Source organism: Phoca vitulina, unplaced genomic scaffold (genome assembly GCF_004348235.1).
Source record: "Phoca vitulina isolate PV1807 unplaced genomic scaffold, GSC_HSeal_1.0 scaffold25, whole genome shotgun sequence".
Taxonomy (NCBI): Eukaryota; Metazoa; Chordata; class Mammalia; order Carnivora; family Phocidae; genus Phoca; species Phoca vitulina.
Genome location: NW_022589728.1, coordinates 38,147,656 through 38,169,637, shown reverse-complemented (window position 1 = coordinate 38,169,637; position 21,982 = coordinate 38,147,656). Strand labels below are relative to the sequence as shown.

At 35.9% G+C, this 21,982-nt stretch overlaps 1 protein-coding gene and 1 long non-coding RNA gene across 3 annotated transcripts; one reads left to right on the top strand and one right to left on the bottom strand.

The window, feature by feature from the left end:
* Positions 1–647: 647 nt before the first annotated feature.
* Positions 648–17,243, bottom strand: OTUD6B (OTU deubiquitinase 6B). Of its 2 annotated transcripts, XM_032421875.1 has the most exons (7): positions 17,016–17,243; positions 16,220–16,371; positions 13,664–13,744; positions 8,594–8,906; positions 6,864–6,925; positions 4,124–4,230; positions 648–3,125 (listed from the first exon to the last, which is right to left on the bottom strand). In XM_032421875.1, exons 1-7 carry the CDS (start codon positions 17,095–17,097, stop codon positions 3,041–3,043), a joined length of 882 nt encoding a protein of 293 aa, XP_032277766.1. In that variant the 5' UTR covers positions 17,098–17,243; the 3' UTR covers positions 648–3,040. The 2 variants fall into 2 exon arrangements, with proteins under 2 accessions (XP_032277766.1, XP_032277767.1); XM_032421876.1 differs by lacking the exons at positions 13,664–13,744; positions 16,220–16,371; positions 17,016–17,243 and adding an exon at positions 10,889–13,654.
* Positions 17,244–17,450: 207 nt separating this feature from the next.
* LOC116643154 lies at positions 17,451–18,349 on the top strand. The gene is made up of 2 exons (XR_004301497.1): positions 17,451–17,569; positions 17,679–18,349. It is a non-coding gene; the product is annotated as an uncharacterized LOC116643154 (long non-coding RNA).
* The last annotated feature ends 3,633 nt before the right edge of the window (positions 18,350–21,982 follow it).

The following is a 21,982-nucleotide window of genomic DNA, read 5'->3' as shown; positions in this document are numbered from 1 at the left end:
CAAGAAATGATACTTCCTACAACTTGCTTTAAAAAAAAAAAAAAAAATCAGAACCCCCTGAGTTATATTTTTTCTGCAAGATGGAAAAAGATTTTGAAAGAAATATAAGACAGGAAAGAAAAATCAGTATATGAAAACATATGGAAAGGAAGAAAAACCATACTCATTTGTTCAATAAAAGTAAAAACATTATGAAATTACCAACTAAATTCTCAGAAACACAAGTGATCTGCTCCTTCAGCTAGTTCATGACAACCCGTACCAAGATAATATATTAACAATCGTGTACCAGCATTAATTTGCACAAATTTCCTTCTTACTGCTTCACAGTCTTGCACACAAGTGCTTGTTTTCCTTCTTCTGTAACATCCATGAGTCTTAGAATATTCTTCAAATTCATTTGCCTTCATTATTCTAAAAGGTTTTAAGCTTCAACCTGATTTCTAAGAGCCACAGCTTAAATGCCTATCACGTTATCTCCCTCTATTCTGTCTGAGACATAATGCTATGCTTAATATATTTATTCCAAATCCCTTAAAGCAAGAATCTGTGACTATTATTCTCAATTATATGTAAGGACAAAATATAGACTGGATAAAATTCTAAAACAATTTGAGAAGAACAATTAAGAATAACATAAACAACTGTTGATTTAATTCATACATCTTTTATTCTTCTTTTGGCAAACATCAGATAATAGGAGCAAAACTATATTGCTCACTATAGTTATACATTCTTTTTTGCTTTATATAAGTTTGTAAACATATGTTAAGTGGATAAAATTCTTGGCTAAGGACATATTCCAAAACTCTGACATATACTTTTCTGAGTTAGGAGAAAAGAAAGCTTATGAAACTTCCATTAGACCATAATCACACAGCAAACTAAATTAGTATATGCTGTTTTTAAATTAACATCTGCCATTTTTTAAAGACTTCAATATTTGGTTACAGCTAAAATGATTATCTGAAGTTTTATGAAAAAACAGAAGCTGACCACACAAATCTTACTCATAACCATATTGGACATTTAAAAATAAAAAATAATAAAAATAAAACTATAATCAAGAAAATTCCATTCATCTTATTAGAAAAAAATAGCTACCAATAAGTTATTTTAAATATAGATGGCATTTGTAATAACTAGGTTTCATGATATTTGTTTTATTACTTCTCAATGCTTATCTTTTGATTTTAAAGTAACAGATTACTTCATAATAAAGGCAAGACATTTAGCAATTTTATAATTTAACTTTTATAAATTTCAGGCCCCAAAAATTTCAGATCAAGGATTCCAAAACAGTCAGCCTTCAGAACATATTTTGTTTGGCAAACAGAATGGTTTTTCACCTTTTGAACTGGATACATTCATGCAGTACTTACTCGTTCTATCTAACCACAGTCCCTACCGGCTTCCCACATTGTCACCAGCTGGGCATGTGAGGCTGACACTCGTTTTTAGTATTATAAAACCCAATATTTACTTAAAAAAATTAGTGCATTCATGGAGGAAAAATTTAAATACTATGAACTTGATGCTAAATCTTAATACTCATTCCTAATTTGGAAAAACTAGATCAAACCAAAAAGGACTCATTTTCGTAATACTTAGTTACGTAACAAATTATCAATGAGACATGTTTCTATACATGGAGACTGTCTTCTTAGGGAGAACAGTGTTAAGAGTAACCTGAAATCAGAGCCAGATAAATCATTCACTTCACAAAGTATTGTATACTGACTTTACTACACATTCATGGCTCCCAAACAGCGGCTTTCAACTTTATCCCTACATGTTACACAAACATTCTCAAATATCTGAATTAAAGGAAAGGTGTCATTAATAAGGCTAACTAAAATAACAAAGGCTTTCTTCTAATCCTAGAGAATGAAACAAAGAGAAAGGTCTTGTAAGACAAATTGGAAATGGGGAAGAATTTGAAGTCAAGTTGGCCTTGGACCCTTTTACATTGCTACTCCTTCCGTTTGTACAAGTTAAAGAATAAGAGAGGCCACAAACTGTTTCTTAGTGGAAAAGGCTGCACAGAAAACAAAGCAGCTAGGTGAGGATGAGGAAAATATAACCAAGAATATAAAAATTTGTAGTTATAAAGATGATCAAGAAATGATGGTACTGGAGCTCCTGGCTGGCTCAGTCAGTAGGGCATGGGACTCTTTATCTCAGGATCATGAGTTCAAGCCCCATGCTGGGCAGAGAGATTACTTCAAAAATAAAAAATAAAAATAAAATAAAAAAATAAAGACACTAAAAAACTTTTGTAAAAAAAAAAAAAACTGGTGGTCGTAATTCCATTTGGAAGTTTAAGAAACAGCAAGGAGTAACAAGTAAATTAGAGAGACAGTAATCTGACAGGTCTTTATTTGCACACAAAAGGCTAATCTGTAATTCTTTAGAGTTCTGATCTGATAGGGAACACCTATTTACCTATGAATTTGTCTCATTTCTTAAACTTAACTCATTCCCACGTGAATAAATATTTTAAAATTTTTAGGTATTAAAGCAAGCTTTTTAGCTACACTTTGACGGGGTTATATAAAAAGCTTCATAGTACTAATCCCATCAGTACCAAGGTTACTGAAATCAGATTCATTTATAAGCATTAATTAAATTTGCTATCACCATTACCACATATTTTCAAGACAAAGAGACCAAATCGTTTCATTTCTTCAAGAGTTACATTAAAATGGTTACTGAAAGCTTTTAGTAATAAGGAGAAAAATTTTTTATTTTCAGTGCAGAACAGAATGTTCAGGACTTTATATTAATAAAAATCTAAGCAAATAGGGTACTATCTTGGTCTGTAAATGACGTTCTCCACAATGGACTCTAAAATACCAATAAGGGAACACTGGTTAAAGTTTATCTCTGACACATTTTTAAAAAATCTGTGTTAGTAGCTTTGCCATAAAACTGATTTAAGGTAGTTGTGTTTTTCAGTAATGTTAGAACAATCCAGCACTTGTAAGAATAGTCAGATTGGCACACTGTACTAAAACATAATTATGCAACATTTTGTAAACTAGCTGCAATTTTCAGTAGCTGTGTTCACCAACTGGGTAACAGAATTGTAATGTTCTCCTAAGCCGTATGCATGTCTCATATATCTGAAATGAGAAAAGGAGAAATGAGTAGTTTAGACGAAAGTAATTCATTGTATATAAATGTTTATTATGTATATAAAACCAACACTCTGAATGAATCACTCCACAGGGGTATCATTCAAAGACTTCATTGACATATTACTTAAAAGTTCAACACCATTTGAAAAGCATCAGCAGTCAGTAAAATCTGGTTCAATAACTCTATAAATGAGTTTAAATCAGGGAATATACAATCATTGGGGGGTAAAGGGAAATACTGAATGCTGAGTGCTCAATAAGCTTAAATTTTTACCTAAATTTAAGCCATTAATGACTATCTTCGTAGGTTTGGGTAATAAACACTAAAGCCAATAGCAACCTCTCCATGCTGTGTTTCAGAGAATTCTCATTCAGGTAAAATATTTCTACAATATAAAGAAACAATCTCGGGGCGCCTGAGTGGCTCAGTTGTTAAGCGTCTGCTTTCAGCTCAGGTCATGATCCCAGGGTCCTGGGACCAAGCCCCTCATCGCATCGGGCCCCCTGCTCCGCAGGGAGCCTGCTTCTGCCTCTCCCGCTCCCCCTGCTTGTGTTCCCTCTCTCGCTGTCTCTATCTCTGTCAAATAAATAAATAAAATCTTTAAAAAAAACGAAAAAATCTCCAAGGAATAAACAATTAGGCAACGTGAATGCATTTCAGCTTTTACACTTGTTGAAACTTAGCGTCATTCATGTGAAACCAGGACAATATGAAAACTAATGGTAAAATGTGTCACCTTTAGAAATGACTTTATTCTTAACTCATACACAAGAATAAACCACTAGAGATTCTTAAACAATTATCTAAATCATATATTGACAATGCTTTCTAATTCTATAATTGCCTTTAACATAAAATAGCATAATGCAGCTGAAGATAGATTTTTTTTCTGATTAATCAACATACACAACCTAAAATCTTTGAATAACTCTTTTTGTCTTAAATATGAAAAATGTAACAGTAGAAATTTCCAGGTACTTACATAAGTATTAATGGGTTTTTTGGATATTCTTCACCAACTACAATAGGAGGAGAATCTGCCTGTATTATCTCTATTGGCGTTTGCAAAATGTGAGACAAAGCTCTTAGCTAAAGGAAAGAAAATGTGTTAGTAAGGAAAATAAAAAGGTAAATCTTATTCAAATCATAAACTACTGAGTATGCATGAATAGGGCAATCATCATCCAGCATGGATCTATTCTGTTCCTCACTGTACACCAAGAGCCTGCCACATAGTGGACACTTAATACATATTTGTTGAAAAAAACAAATATAGTATTTATTAAACCAAATGCAGAAGTTTCGAGTCCTGGCTACGCGACAGCTTTTTAGAAATAGCAGTACCATAGTTAATGAAGCGAGGACAGGGGTAGATTGGACTCATTATACTAATCTCTCTATTTTTGAATATTGCATGAAAATTGCTAGTTTTTAAAAATACTATTGCTCAGACACCCGACCAAATCAATTACAATTTGGGAAGGGCTGGGAGGAAGGAGAGAAAGAACAGGGAAGATTAGAAGGTTTGCTTAATTTTTTAAAGCTTTTCTGATGATTCTTTTTTTTTTTTTTTTTAAATTTTTTTTTTTTCATGAGAGACAGAGAGAGAGAGAGAGAGACAGAGGCAGAGGGAGAAGCAGGCTCCCCACGGAGCAGGGAGCCTGATGCGGGACTTGATCCCAGGACCCGGGGATCATGACCTGAGCCAAAGCAGACGCTTAACCAACTGAGCCACCCAGGCGTCTCTTTTCTGATGATTCTAATGTACCAGTGTTGATAACCACTGCTTAATAATTTTCAAGGCATGACTAGAATGAGTTATGTTTAAGAACTGTACTATCCTTTCATGGAATTTCCATCTGATTAATACATAATGTTAATTTCATATAAAATTAGAGCTTAAAGTCAGATGAATAATAGTGAATAATAAGTATTAGTAGTAACATTGTTTAGATTTACTATGACCAAGCACACTAAGACACTTTCTGTGTATTAATTCGTGCAATCCTCACAATAACCCTACGGGATAGCTGCTACTACTGTTACACATTTTAAAGATCTAGAATCTGAAGCAGAGAATGGTTAAGGTGCCTCTCTATAGTCAAGCACAAGGAAATAAAATGACCTGCAACTGAACTGAGTAAGTGTGACTCTGGAGTCCAAGTTCATAAATTAATCATTTAACAGTCCTCACTCATGGTGCCCTCATCTATACATTTACCCGATTATAAGAACATTCTGCCTAGAACATGGTCCTTTTAGGAAGGTTTAACAAAGGTAAGAAATTACTTCAAGAATATGGAAAAAATTCTATGCTGCACAACAGCAAACTTAATCCTATGTGATTTCTCAAAACAAAGTTCAAGCATCTTTACTCCTAATGTAGTCACAAAGCTACTATGAACATCTCCTGAGTTTCAGAGACCCAGGAGAGGCATACAAAATGAATGGACATAGTTCCCTCTGGTGGTTCAGAAGAGGTACAAATATAGCACTACTGAGAAAAAGATTTTGAAGAAGCATTCACGCCATTTCTTCCAAAAATACAGTTCTTGAAGTGAAATACTTCGAGCCACAAACTATTCAAGATGACTAACCATCACTACATAGTATTAATTACACGCTAGATTCATCCGGCTGGAACTTCAGCTTACGGAGTGCTATGCATGTACTACCTGTCTTATTTAATGTCCACAAATGACCTACCAAGTACACACCCGCATTTAATCAGGAAACTCGAGCTCAGGAGGCTGGCTGACTCCAAGATCACAAAACTGAGACGTGGAGGGAAAGCCAGGACCCAAACCCAGGACTTTCTCTCTCATCCCCTGACTTTCAAATACCCCAGGCTGCCCCATCACCACTTGGACCAACTAGGTGGTTTATTTTGTTTAATGAAACAAAGTTAACAATAAGATAATTAAAGCTTTAAAAAAAATTCTGATAATTCCCTACAAGTGACTGAACATACTGTTTTCCTACATGTGAATTTTAATGCAGCAGATACTGCTTTGCAGTCAGTATCAACTAGACTTCCAACTGTAATGTATTGTGGTAGGATTTGGCCCGTAATTTCACATAAAAATACTGTTTTCTATTTCTAATGTAATGGACATGTTACTTTACAATAGTGATTTTCATCATCTGAGCTATTAGGGTAAATTTTACTGTACTTGAATAAAATCCTCCTAAGTCCAGAAAATCAAATATATTGCCAGGAGCAGCATCACAAACGGAAACACACAGGTACAAGATTAGCCTCACCAACCCAGAGATCAAACACTGGGCTATTGAAAATGAAATACTGCTGGGGCGCCTGGGTGGCTCAGTCGCTAAGCGTCTGCCTTCGGCTCAGGTCATGATCCCAGAGTCCTGGGATCGAGCCCCGCATTGGGCTCCCTGCTCCGCGGGAAGCCTGCTTCTCCCTTTCCCACTCCCCCTGCTTGTGTTCCCTCTCTCGCTGTCTCCGTCAAATAAATAAAATCTTAAAAAAAAAATAAAATGAAATACTGCTTTACTTCCCAAAGATACATACTTAAATCAAAGGCCTAAGAATGTTAACTCCCTATTTCAATGCTTCATCAGTAGAGAAATAGCAAATACATTAAGAAAAGGGATACTCAGAAACTAGGATCAGCTGCAAAATATGTCTGAATACTACATATGGGATTTAGAAATTAAATTTAACAAGCCACAAATACCATGAATAATTACAAACTTACCTCAAGCTGACCTCCCCATGCAGCTGTGTTGACAATATCATCACAGTACTTTCTAAACTCTTCTGTAGAGAAAAATGAGAAGATAGCACTTAATAATTTTCATAACTCATGTTACAAGATCCCTTTTATAGCTCCCACAATTCCTGATCATTACTCAAGTTGTGAACTTACTTCTCCCTCTACCTGCACTCTCTAGAATTTAATCCACTTCCCATATCCAAACTTAACTTGCTCCAACTTTCTACCACCTCTCCATCTGAGAGCAAAGCAATTCATTTCTGCTTCTCTCCCTCAGCCTGAAGCCCAGGCACCTTTACTACATATGTAGCAAGGCTATTCTTCTGTTTACCCAGGCAACCCCCCATATTACCACCATATTCACTACCTTGACACATATTTTAAAGCCCAGACCTCCATCTGAAAAAATACACAGAACAATTAAAACAGTGCAGCCTTTATAAAATCAGGTCTACTCTAAGACCCCATAAGAAATGTGAGAAGAGAATTAGGGTAAAAGTAGAAATGACCTGAAATTCCTTTCCCAGCAATAGCACCAGAGTGCCTGCACTTGTTATCTCGAAGGCATTTGCCTTATTTGCTTCAGTATCAGTTCTAGCCAAAGAAAGGGCCTCCTGGATCAGTCATGAGAGTAGGCAAAGACCTAACTGCAGTTTAATGGCACATCTTGAGCATACACACTTTTATATAGAAAGTTAAAATGGGAAACGAATACCCTCCCTGTTTAGAGGAAGGGAAAAGAATTAAGGGCATCTATAGAAAATATGTCCTGTGGGTTTGTCTCATTCACTGCTATATCTCCAATGCTCAAAACAGTGCCTAGAATAGTCCCTGGCACATAGTGGCCCTTAATAAATATTGGCGGAAGGAGTAAGAAATTAAGTCTTTTATCTTTTTTTAAATTCAGCACGCTGAGTTGCCACCTCTTTTCCACTGCCCTGCAACTAGCAGAGTTGGGGACTCCATTAAAGGAAAGCCAACCTTAACCTTCTCTTCTCCGACCCATCCTGGCCATATGACTTGCTCCCAAAGGATACTACCACACCTGCATCTTCCCTTAAGGACTAACTTTCCTCTGTTCTATCCCTGACTCCCCCCAAAACTCTCAGATTTTCACCTGCTCTCTCCTTTACTTGCTAGTTGTACATTTTTTTACACCTCTCCATAAATATCTTACCTTAATTACCAAAGGTATTATAAAGAATAATAAGGCAGGTTATTAACTTATTTGTTTTTGGTTTGGCAAAATCAAATTTTTCCTAAATATTATGGCTTATTGAAAAAATTAAATCTCCCAGTGTACAGGATAAAAGTAGGATTTAGTTTTCCCAATCATTCTGCTTATGGTCTTTGGGCCCTATACTTCCATAGACTAGTCAAAGCTTACCTCCCTCTATGCCCAAATTTGTGACATGTGAACTTATAAACCACAATTTTTTTCAATAATAATAATCCTATTCCCATTTTTATCTTAAATGAAACATTAAACCACAAAATGGTCAAGTACTTAAAAGATCTTAAAGCAAAATGAACTAGTAACTATTAAAATTATAAAAAACAATTCTGCCTAAATTTTGAGATTTTTTTTTCCCCTCCATAAAGACTATCGCGGGTTTTTCTTATTCTCAATCCCAGGAATCATTTTATTTAACAGCAGCAACAAGACATAGTAGGAAAAAAAAAAAAAGACATAGTGAAGAAAAATAAATTACCTGGAGTATACATATCTCCTGTATTAGGATTTGTTAAAAACGGCAGAAAGTCTTCCACATGGCCTTGTATATACTCAGCAGTTTGACTTCTCAAGGCTGCCACAGTCAAGGGGCATTTCCGTTCTTCCAGCTGATCTTCAATGGCTCTATACATACAATGGCCATCAGATGGAATCTGTTTAATTTCCAACTGTCTAGCTGCCAGTATTTGAGCCAGTTTTTCACTTTCTAGGTGTCTAGCTCCAGATAAGTTCTCAATTTCAGCTTCAGCTATCCTTTCTTCCCGCTCCTTTTCCAATGCAGCTTTTTTGTCCTAGGATGAGGAGAATACAGGAAAGTTAAATTTACAATAATTAGGACTATTTCACATTTATTTAGGGGATAGAAATGTAAGACTCTCAAAACTTTCTGCCATCTTCCTTCTCCCACAAGCATTATCATATTGATGATCTCATCACTTACAGAATGTTCTATACTATGAACTCCTTTAAGGGCAACTATCTTTCTGATCTACATGTACCCAACACCAAGCTCTGTACTAGGACCAAAAAAAGCCTTCAAATTTTTCTTTGAAGTCTATTTAAAAACGACATGACAAGTTTCTAAAAACTCTACTTACTGATTTCAAAGTACTGCCTTAAGACTGAGTTATCCTAGGCCTTAAAGCAACATCATTATCATATTTATGCCAAGCTAATCCAAGCTTTTTAACTTATCACTCAACTACTGGGGCATTAACATGTTAAATCACCAGTGAGGCATCAATATGGCAAAGCCTTTAGAAGGGTACGGGAATTCTATTTATCTAGCCTAAAGAAAAAAACTGTGTGTGTACACACACACACACAACATTTACTAAAGCACAGATAAAAAAAATCTTCTTATAAAAAATTAAAATATTACAGATAGACTGAAGTTCCCCTAAGGACCACGGCCAATTTCAATGCCTGCTCTAGAGGTCTGGTGATTTTTTTTCTAAGCATTTTAACAAATATAGATGTACTCATAAAAAAGTATGGAAAGGGCGCCTGGGTGGCTCAGTTGGTTAAGCAACTGCCTTCAGCTCAGGTCATGATCCCGGAGTCCTGGGATCGAGTCCCACATCAGGCTCCCTGCTCAGCGGGGAGCCTGCTTCTCCCTCTGACCCTCTCCCCTCTCATGCTGTTTCTCTCTCTCAAATAAATAAATAAAATCTTTAAAAAAAAAAAAAAAAAAAGTATGGAAAAAATATTTTGACAAAAAATGGTATCACATTACATTCTGCAACATGCTTTTCCTTATTCAAATGTCATAAGAGCTCTTCCTATGGCAACATATGCAAGGATGGTGTAGGGATAGGGCAATGAGATCTGTGACATGAAGGATGGATAGCAAGTAGAATGGGAAGGCTGGGGAAAATGAGAAAAAAAAAAAAAATCCTGACAGTTATACCAGCAAGTATCAAAGCCAGAAGCACTATATGTTTCATAGCTGAACACGGTTCATATAGCTAGAGTACCATAGAAACATGTAAAGAAATGAGGTTGGGGGCAAAAAAGGTATGTATATAGTTAATATACGTTAAATCTATGCATACATAGTTTAAAAATTAGAGAGATATACACAAAATACAGTGCTTTTCTCTGGATCATAGGATTACAAAATAAGTTGTTTCCCCCCTTCACCTATCTCCCCATCCAACTCCCCTCTAGCAACCACCAGTTTGTTCTCTGTATTTAAAAGTCTGGCTTTTGTTTACAAAGTAAGTTTTGTTTTGTGTGTGCACACATGCACACTTTTCTGCATCTTTCTAATTCTCGATCGTGAATATGTTTTACTTATATACAGGTCATGAATCCTTTTCAATTTAAGAGAATAAAAATACTTAAGTTAAATTCCACAAATCTTGATATTGGTAGCAAATTACAGTGAAGGATTTGGTAAACCAAGAAAAAGAAGGAAAAAGTAAAGATTTTCGTGTCCCTAGCTCTCATTCCTCCTTGGGGCAGAAGAAATTAATGGAAAGGCAAATTTCAACTTAATGTCACACACTTGAACTACTTGCCATGCTGGAACCTAAAGTGATTTGTAAATTACCTGAATAAAAAACAGTATTATCTCCCTAATAAAACATACACCTATTTAAGTTTATTCCACCCGAATCCAACCATGCCAGAAGTAACATGAACAAATTTATTTCACTGCATACCTACAACTATGTATCACAGCAGCATAAAAACCTTAAAACACAAGATGGCACTGTTACGTTTTGAAAGTCTAAAAAACATTTTCAGAGGGGAGAGGGAGGATAAGCACCTTGGATATCATCTAATCCAAAACCCCTCATTTTCCTCTGAGGAAACAGCACGCAGAAAGATTTCCAAAGGCCATACAGCTGGTTTAGAAGCAGATTGGGACCAAGGACAACACAGAGCACTCCTTCTATCCAGGCACCTAAATCAGAATAAAAGTTGGAGCAGATGGGAGCTGGAGTTAATGATGTTATATGCTAGTTACTAGATGAGTGGAATTTTACACTGTCTGCAAAACCATTTAACCCTCTAAAATACTAATCCAAGCATTTCACTTTTGCCCTCAAGCTCTGCTTCAATGTTACACAGCAATTGTGTTTTCTTTCCAGGGCACAAGGGGGAAAATTCACTGGATTCTTTTCCCAGCCATGGATAGTTTCCCAATGGCGCTAGGCACTGTGGTTTCTATAGCCCTAGTGCTAGAGACAGAATGGCAACAATTAAGTCTAATGAAAACATATATTTAAGATAAAAACAGCAATTAACTCATAAATATATTGTCAGTAAAACTAGAGTCATTTCAATATAGTAATGTAGCAAAATCATCTCTGAAGAGAAATCTTAAGAGCTGGGTACTAGTCCTGGGTTTGTATCAAACTCAGTTTGCCACTAAGACAACTGGGCTCTCTCATTTGTAAAATAAAGAAATTGAACTAGATCTCATTCCAGCTCCCAAATTTCCTATTTTTGGAACCCAATTCTTCTAAGTTCTACTTTGGGCTCTTCCCAGCATACCAAAGAGCTTCTTCCATTGAAGCCTGCTGAATTAAAAAAATATTCCCTGTGTTTTTCTAGATTTAAAATTAGAGATTTACTCTACAATATTCCAATAATAAATCTTCATAAAGTTCTGTCAGTTTTTTTCTAAGACAGAATTGTATCTCTCCCAAAGATAAACACAATTAATTTATTGGCTTTTCATTCCTTGGTGTCTTTGGCCGGAAAAAAAAAGTTTAGGTTTCATTTTCGTATATACTATAAACTTTCAAGTGTTTTCAGTTCTAGAATCCTATTAATACTATTAATATAACAAAGCAATAAAAAATTTCAGGCATTACTTCTAGGGTGTTTTCTTGCCAAGTGTTTAAGCAGCTGACTATAAAGGATACTAAATTTTTTGAGGGTATAGTTGAAAAGGTATGCATTTCAGCTATGCAGAATTTTAGGAGAAAAGTAACAAGATGTTTGAGAAAAGTAAGGGAGTTTAATTTTTTATTTGTTTTGTTGCCTAAGGGTCCAGCTGGGGATGAATAAGATTTGATAAAGACAGGAAGGGGTTGGGACCTAGGTTTTCCAGAATTAAATAGGCTACTCTTAAGATGTATCAATTACTAAGTAGAGGTAATTCCAACAAGTATTTTGTTATGCTCCTGCCAAGCAAAAATTCTGACCTTTGCTTTTGATCTATAGAAGCTAGATGACAACTATAAGGCTCTCACAAAAAGAACACATATAAGTAGGGAGTTAAAATAGATAACCTCCAAGATACTACAAAATCTAAGTTTCATGATTCTATGGAATTCACAAACATAATATTTACTCAAGAAAATAAAATCTTACATAAGTATGAGAAATGTTTGACAACTTGCAACTTAATCAACTTTCAAACAACAACAAAAAAGATACGGTCTTGGGTTGAATTTCTAAGAGGCACACTATGCAGGACTGAACACAGTAAACAATACTACCATGTGCTGACCCACTGGTTCTCCAGGCCTTGTGTTAGGGCTTTGGAAATGGTACATTATTTAATATTTACAATAACTCTATAAAGTAGGTATTATTTACCCCATTTTGTACATATGAAACTGAGGTTTAAAAAAGTTAAGAATCTTACCCAAAGCTACAATAGTAAGTGGGATATTAAAACCTTCACATGTCTGACACCAAATACCATGCCCTATTAAATTATGTACTACTAAATTACAAAATGTTAAATTAGCTTAAAAACAAACACCTAAATACTATAAAATATCAAATGTTAATAAAACAGTATTTGAGACTAAACATACTAGATTTAAACCCCTTTTTCTTTTTCCAAGTGAACAGCCCTTACCTATCTAATTTCATTCCCATAACTTTGATTTCATGAACTCACTACTTCCAACAAATCAGTTTCCTTAGAGCTCTCTGATGATGCAAAATTTCATGCCCACATTTATTTTTATGCATGCGGTTTCTCCTACTCAAATAACCTAATTAACTGTACTTTCTTAAAATTCCAACTCATTAGATAATACTTGGCACAAATGAACTTTTCCTTCTCTGAATTTTCACTGCAACTAACCATTACATAGATACTGGCATAATCCTTAGAATTCTGTACACCTGTGTATCTTGCTTAATTTCTAGATTCAAATCCTTGTTTCACCACTTAACACCAGTTTTTAACCAAAAGAGAATCACCTGGGCCCACAATGTGACGATTCTGAATTATTAAGTAAATATCCTTTGCACACTCCCTTCCTATCCCTACTCTCTATGAGACCTGGAAACTGTACATGTTATTTTATACTGTTTAGACCTATTTTCTTCTCTTCAAAATGAGGATAAGAATCTACTTCACAGGATTATAATCAGGACTAAATGAGATTTCATATAATCTATAAGCCTAGCATTGTATCTGGCACATACTAAGTGTTTAATAAATGTTAGTTCAGGTATTTGACGAGAAACTCCATCATTTTTTTTCCTATTCCCTTCGTATACGTATACAACACCTAAGATAGTAATAAGCATATAGCACTAACTTAATTACTTGGTGACATGACATTCATACCCGTCTCTTTTGTGCTTTTGATATCCGAGGTGGCTGATTCTCAAGAACCAAGTTTGAAATGTTAACAGCAACAGAATCTATCTGAAGGAAACAAAAGCATTACCAAGTTAATGAAAAATACTTTTAAGTTATTATTCAAAGTATTAGATTATTAAATTATTGAAAATCACACAAAAAAAGAAAATCACAGGTATGTGTAACACAACAATTCAAATTTGAATAACAGCAGTCAGTACAATATTACATGAAGTGGCTTTGTCTCCTTTTTCTATTTTTAAGGGAGAATTCACCAGATTCCCAAAAAGTTTCCTTAGAGCTCTCCAAAGATAATGCTCATCCCTGCGGGCTTTCCTTCCTTGAAATTCCTATTCCGTTAATCTAAATACTTCCTATAATTATAGTGTCAACTCATTCAGCAGTTCACCCTTCCCTTCTCTAAATGCTGAGAGTACTTAGAGGATATATAAGTTCCTGTGTTGAGGTGCCTGAGTGGCTGTTAGTTGTCAGCCTCTTGATTTCGGCTCAGGTCATGATACCAGGTTCCACACTCAGTGGGGAGTCTGCCTGTCCCTCCCCCTCTGCTCCTCCCTCTGTGTGCCTATGCCCATGCTCGTGCTCTCTCTCTTTCTTAAATAAATAAATAAAATCTTAAAAAAAGAAAAAATAAGGTCTTGTGCTGGATCAGTTCATTACCGCCTTCATAATCTCAAATGCGGCAGGAAAGGCCTTTTCCCATCTCAATGAGCCGGAACCTGATGAACACTGTTGAGCTTTCTCTATCCTCTCCCATCTACAAACTGATAACTACAGGTAGAAAAGTTAATGTATTGTTTAGATATCACAACAAATCTTAATCATCAAATGGCTATCATGTGTTTGCTGAAGTAAGAAGAAAGATGCTAGACTAACGATCAGGGTTAGTACTAGTATTTTATTACTGCAAATGTAACTTAAACTAGTTTTTAGTAGGACACATGCATAAAGCATATAGAGGCCTCTCACAACAAAACAGATAGCAGGCTCCAAGGCTATAACCAAATTATCAAAATATCAAAACCAAATTAAGACTTCAGAGAGTGGTTACATCAACTTTAATAAAATTAGTATCCTTATATTTTTCAGAGGAATCTGCTAAAATCTACAAACTGCCATACTGACAAGAGGCAAGATACAGAGAAGCATCTGGAAAGAAAGGACATGAGAATTCAGATAGTGTCCACAAAGAAAACAAGCTTAAGTTAATGAAAAAGATAATAGGTCAAAGTAAAATGGGAGTTTGTATTTTCACAGTTGAACAATATGTAGCTTAAGAATCAAACATTTTTGTCCTTGGAAACCTAGGAAAGAAATCTCAAAATTGAAAATTGGAGAGCAAATAAAACTATCTCACTAATAGAAAAGATGGGGAGATAATCAGGAATACCATGATTGTGACAACACAAACAACTGGAGCATCAAGCCTTGCCACTTGTAAATAAAATGTTAAGTCATGGAAGGCCAGGATCTTAACGACTAGCTAATAAGGCTAAAGAACATGAGATTATGTTTCATATAAAGACCACTGTAAATCAGTACAGACAAGTTGTTTTCTTGTCAACAGCAGACCAAAAATAAACCAAGTAAAAGTAAGTTATGGTAGATAAAATTTTGTACAGCCATAAGAACTTTCTATCAAAAATGGAGTAAGATTATGGAGTCTGTGATCCTTGATATCCAAACTCATGCGATAAACTACCATACCACACTAAGTCATAACAGAATTCAGATTCACATCTTGGAGTAAGACAGTCCTGATTTTGAATTCTGGCTTTGGCATTTAATAGCTGGTATGAATTCAGAAGGAAATTCTTAATCCCTGAGTCTATTTCTCTCTTGAAAAATGGAATTATCTACATTTACTTCATGGGTAATACCTCATAGTGTGTTACTATGAAAATTACATGAGAATAATGCACATATGTTAAAGTGTTTGGCACACACAATATCTATTAGCTACAATGATAAAATAAGTATTAGTTAAAACGATGACAGTATGCTCTAATTTACCCAGGAAACAAAAGTAAATTTTCATTCATTACAACTTGTTCATAAAGCACATTTTATAACCTGAACATGATTTCATATTTGCTGTCCCACTTGATTCTTACAGAATCTTGTGCTTAAACAGCAGAAGTATTTGTATCATATTATATGTGGAGAATTTTATGCTCAGGATGTGTAAGTAACTTTGCCAAAGTTACAATACTATTTAATGGCAATTCTGGGGCTAGAAGTCTGATCTTCCAACTTCCACTTGGTGAAGCTTCCTCTGGTCCACTTTATCATTATGTTCATTTTGGGGACAAGTACATAGTTGAAGTGTACTTTTTTTGCTGACCTCCCTTACACATTACCAAGTAAACCTGGTCACAGAAATATTAATGAAAGGTGATACATGAGCATGATTTTGTGACTTCCTTTCCCTCTAATTTTATGATTTCATATAGTGAACAGTTTATTAGAGGTGGACAGTTGCTTTCAAAAGCTGTAGGCAAAAAGAAACAACACTTCACATACTTTACTTTCCTTAGAATTCAGCTTCAGTTGCTCCAGTTCTTCTTTATGTTTCTGTTCCATTTCTGCTTCCAACTTAGCAACATCTTCAGTGAGTTGCTTCCTCCTCTTTTTGTCATTCTTGGGAACAGCATTCTTCATACCCTGAATTTTGGCTGAAAATCCACCAAAAATCATTAAGTCAACAACCCAGAGATTAAGAGGAAATGACAAATAGGGGCAATAAGGGGATGATAAGAGGAGAAGTGTGTAGACAAGTAATGATGTAAGCCAAGAAGAGTAATTACATAACAATCAGACATTTACAGAGAAGAACCCAGATGGAGAGACAAAACAAACAAAAAAACCTCATTAACAAAAACGTACGTCTGTTTGGTGTGATAGGAGGAGGGGAAAAAAATGACTGAGTTTTAAATCTCTCAAGCATCCCTTCTGAGTCCTCAAAACTGAGGTATTTCAAAACGCGTCCATTAGCGCCCAGTATCAGTAACTGATTAGGAACAGGAAAGGGAGACGGGAGGGGGAGAACAATCTGGGCCCAACACGAAATTCTCAGACACCAGCACCGGCTGTGGCGTGGGGTAGTGGGGACGCGGTGGACCTGAGAAAAGGAAGCTTCTAAAAATCTGGCGGATTAAGGGACCACCGGGGCAGGGGATTAGGAGGGGTGAGGCCACTGGCTACTTTGGGAAAGTCTAGGAGGATCCAGATCAGAAGCCTCTCGAGATTCCCTAGAACCGACCCGCCACGCGCCCTTTCCTGGATCCGAGAGATTTCTAGGTTCCCATCCCCTCGTCACCTTGCAACTCTTTCTTCTCTTTGCGATGCCTTCTCACCAGCTGCTCCTCCTCATCAAGCTCCTCCGCCAAGATTGCCTCCATGACGACCAGGTAGCCCTGCACATGCGCTGGCAGAAACCTGCATCACCGACTACCAGGCACTTTCCACCCCTCAACCTTCACCTGGGGTTCCATTGGCCGTGGCTGGGACCCAGTCCCGCCTTCGAGGCGGTACCGGATCTAAGCCGAGTCATTGGACCCAAGGGACAGAAGATGGGATGGACGCATGCGCACTCCCATGACCCCGCTCTGATGAGGCGGGGCGGCGGGGGAGGAGCGCGACAATGCGTGGGGGTGTGGCTTGGGTCGCTGGAGTTTGCTGCCTCCCGATTGGCTAGCGCGCTATAGCTCCCCAGCAATAAAGCTAAGCATCAGGCTATTGGCTCTGACGTGAGGCGTGCAGTGACGACGTGCGGGAACCATTTTGGACGTTCGTTTTCTTTTGTAAGGGGCTTCGGAAGGCTGCTTTTAATCTTTACTTTTGGTCCCATTGCCAAGAAGAGTTGTTCGAAAGGTAAGCAAGAAGAGAACATTTCAGTAAACCTGTTAATAATTACCAATGGGAATCTTTGGGCTGACTCGGTCAAGCGGTAGAGAATTAAGTTTTGTTTATTGTTTTAAAGGTCGTAATACCTGAGTTCGGAAGAAACAGCTTATAATCGAGAAAATGCCGCCTCTTGAAACGGATATAGCAGTGGAAACCGAAGAGAGAGTAAGGTTTGATCATCATACAATACAGGAGCTTAAAGATCTATGCTCACTGATAAAGAGGCTAATGTCAGAGCGCTTGGAAAGTATCAAGGGGAGAGAGCTAACAGAAATGTGCAAGCTTGATCGGTCACAAAATCGAATTCCCGAAGTAAATGCAAAACAAGAGAAACCTGCAGAAAAAAAGGAAAAATAAATAAAAGAGAAGAAGAGAAATCTACAGGATCGGTCCAGGAGATACAATCTACACATAATAGGAATACCTGAAACGGGAAAGCAAATGAAGCTGAAACAATAAGGACCTAATTGAAGAAAATATTCCAAATTCGAAAAACGAACTAAATCTGCAAATAGAAAAAGTTCATAGAGTACCAGTAAAACAACGAAAAGAAAGCAACACCTAGACATATCCTAGTGACGTTTTTAAACTGGAAGGATAAAGGAAAAAATTCTCCCAAGCATTCAGAGAAAGCAGGTTACCTGTAAAGGGGTAAAAGTCAGACTGACGCGATTTTTCTCTTTCTTGCAACTGTAAATGCCGAAAGGCAAGGGGGCAGTATCTACAGTTTTAAGGGAAAATGATTTTGAACTAAAAGTTACATATCCTGCCAAGTTATCGTTTCTAAATGAAGGCAACTGGAAGACATTCCTAGATATGCAGGGGTTAAGAAAGTATATCAGCCAAATACCATTCTTGAAAAATTTGCAAAATGCTGTTACTGCAGCGCACAAAAACAAGAGTAGTGAGGCAATTGTATTAAAAAAAAATGGCGGGTAAGCATTAAAGCTAGTTAAATATCATTAAAGATTAAATTGTTATATGTAGGGTTATAAAACGAAATGCAAAGATAAATTCTTGAGTTGGGTCTAAAATTTCAGTTTGTCTTGTTTTAAACCGAAAAGGTGTGCTAAATGTTCAATGTAGACAATAAGTAAGTACTGTTTTTAGTATGTAATGTGGATAAAGATATGCATGCTCTTCAGCTGAACAAATAAAAGGGCTTTGTTACTGTGGTGGACAGGACACCTAGAGTAAAGGCATTCCAAGTGTTAATCTGATAAAATGGGAAATTGGTACAGTTTTGTGTCCTTTATTTTTAATTGTAGAGGGTGGGGAAAGTAACAAGTTTGTTTATAATGTTAATGCTGACAGTGTAAAGAAAATTTCCAAATCCCTGACTGGGGAGGTGGTAGATGAAAACCTTGTTTTATGTACATCTTGCCTAGCGAAAATCAGTAGTAACCGCTTCATGTAGTAGTTCGTTCTAAGTAAATTTGACATTGAGATAAGTGTTACAGATAAAATTGGAGAGGAAATGGTGAAAAAACAAAAACAGCAAGGAAACATTAAAATTAGCATAAAATAGATTAACAGATCACACTCATGAACAGGCTAAATATCCCTGTTAAAAAGATTCAAATTGGGTCAAAAATCAGTCTCTGAACCTGGAGGTTCACATTTGTATAAAACAAAGGATAAAGGAGTTTAAAGATAATGAAAACTGTTAAGGCATAGAAATTGAAATAGGGAGCAACATTTTTATGAGAATTTTTTTTCCCCCATGGTACCTCCACACCCATTTTTTTTGATCAGAATTTAAGCTATAGCAAAGTATAAAACTGTAGGATGTAACATTTAAGAAGCTTTATGTGGTAAATAACATGGCATTCATCTGTAAAATGTTCAATATCTTGATGTGAGTGGTAGTTTTACTGCTGTATATATAGTTTTTAAATGCATTCTAAGTACTTAATAAAGTAATTCTTAATTCAAATACATGTGGCAGTACATATATTGGAGACTGACTTCACTTACAGTCTTTAGTAAAGTAAATGAAAAGGGATAAACTAATTAGGAGGGGTGTGAATGTGTATTACTTTGCTACTTCATTTGCATTCTTTTCAAACTATCCTGAAACATTTCTAAATGATCTTGTGCTAGGATACAGTGAGAATTTTAATCTATGAGCACATTGCACAAATGACTACATTGCAAGAAAGCCTAGAAACTAAGTTTAAAAGCTGAAAAATCATATTCTTGGAATTTTGGAATGTTCTCAACTTGGGTCAAAGAGAAAATTGTAACGAACACTTATAATTTAGGAAATGCTACAATAAGGATGTTATACATTATATGTTATGGAATGGGTGTACAAAAGGCAAGGAACAGGGAATGAAAACAGGTGAAGAATGGAATATGCACCTAAGATAGACTTAGTAACTGGAGTTTGTAAATTTTGTTACCTTCCAATCCTAAGTAGTGGATATTCTCCAATATAAGCTATTTAAGTGCCACAATTAACATCTTGGTGACAGATTTCTCCCAAATGAGTTTTAACTTAAGTTCTAAAAGCTCATTTTCAAAGAAGGAGAAGCCAAAGTCTTTTCTCAGCACCACAACCCCCACATTCACATACACAGGTTTCGTCTCTTTCTTAGACCTCATATAAAATTTCTTGCGGTATGGTTTTTATATTGAAATTATGGTCATCAGAAAAGCAATATCAGCATTGCCTGGGAACTTGTTAGAAATGTACTCAGGTTAATAGCATCATGGGATTAGATAATAAAATATATTAAGCCCCTCTATAAACTTTCTCACTGAACATAATGCATTGTACATTATGAATGCTTAATAAATGTTAAATAGTATTAGAATCTAGAAACAGTTTTGCCGAAGCAGTGTTATTGTATAAAAGTTTCTGCATTTGAATTGTAAGTCACATTTTCCAAATATTTCAGGGCAAGATTGGTACTTCTGTTTTCCTTCTGTCTTGAAAATTTATAAAGTTAGGACACAAGGAAAATTTCAAGTTGAACAATCCAAATTAAGAAATGTTGAAGGAGTACAACTTAAAATAGTAAATAAAGAATGAGCCTCTCAAATAATAAGAGGTCTCTCTAGTGAATAAGATAACCTTGCGGTGGATTTAAATTCAAGTCATGTGCAGAGAGTTCAAGGTTTTTGGAGGAAATCAAAGATTATAAAAGCTGTAAAAGGCCTTCATTAACTAGAATTGGTGACAAATGATAAATAGGAATATTAGGAATAATTGGAACAGCAGCTCTAGTAAATTACAGACAGGACTTACTTGGATTCTCCAATGTTGTACTCCCTTGAAGGTGATAACATTCTTGTATTAGTAAGGATGGGCTAGAATTTGCAAACCAGTTGCCTGAAGATATATTAAGATGCAGATAATAATACAACATTTGGGGTAAAGCTGAGATTCTGTATTTCTTAAAAGCGCCCATGTGTTGATGCTGCCAGTCTGGATACATAACACACTTTAAAGTAGAAAAATAAAATCTTCACTGTGTCTATTAACCATGAAAGTGAGGCTCAAAAAGTAATTGGCTTAAGGCCGCATAGTAAATATCAGAACCAAATCTGATTTCAAGGCTGTAATTTTGTCATCTATGTAATCCTACCTCATCCACACTACAGCACCTACTTAGAAGATTGTTGTGAGGATAAACTTCTGGTTTATATGATAAGGAAGAAAGCTCATTACTTCAGTTAAGGTACATACGCAGAAAAGAATGGCTTATGGAGGGAAAAAATGAGTTTTGTTTGTAACATACTGATCATGATTTGTGACAGGAAAATTTGTGGATAAGTCAGACAGGTATTTGGAAATTCAGGTCTAGAGCCAGAAGAGATGTCAAGATTGGAAATTTAGGTTTGAGTTTTTTTATTTGAAGATGGTATTTGAGGCCATGAGAAGTCACCCTGGAAAGGATGATAAGAAATAGAAGGGAAAAGGAAAGGAGATTAAACCATAAGGGACACCTGTATTTGATGGGTAGGTATTACAGAGGAATAGAAGATTTGAGATTTATAGTTCCAGTTGAATTTAACATCAAAAACAATGCACACTATTGTCAGCCCTATACTTGGCGATGGGTAATATGGAGTATGGGGCTTTTATCTTTGTACCAAAATTGTTTTTAATTTGTAATTTTAAAACTTTTAAAATATAATGGCACACCCATTGTTCTAAATATTCTAATTTGTAGTTCACTGCAATGTAGTTGATTTTTGTTACTAGTAGTTATTTCTATAAAGTCACTGAATTAGCAAATACTGTATCATTGCATCTGGGGGAAGGATAGGATTAGGTTCCTGTGAACCTCTGGTCACATTATTTTCATCAACTGATCAATACATAGCCTTGTTTTAAGATACTTTAATATCTGTTGTTGGTTCACCAACATT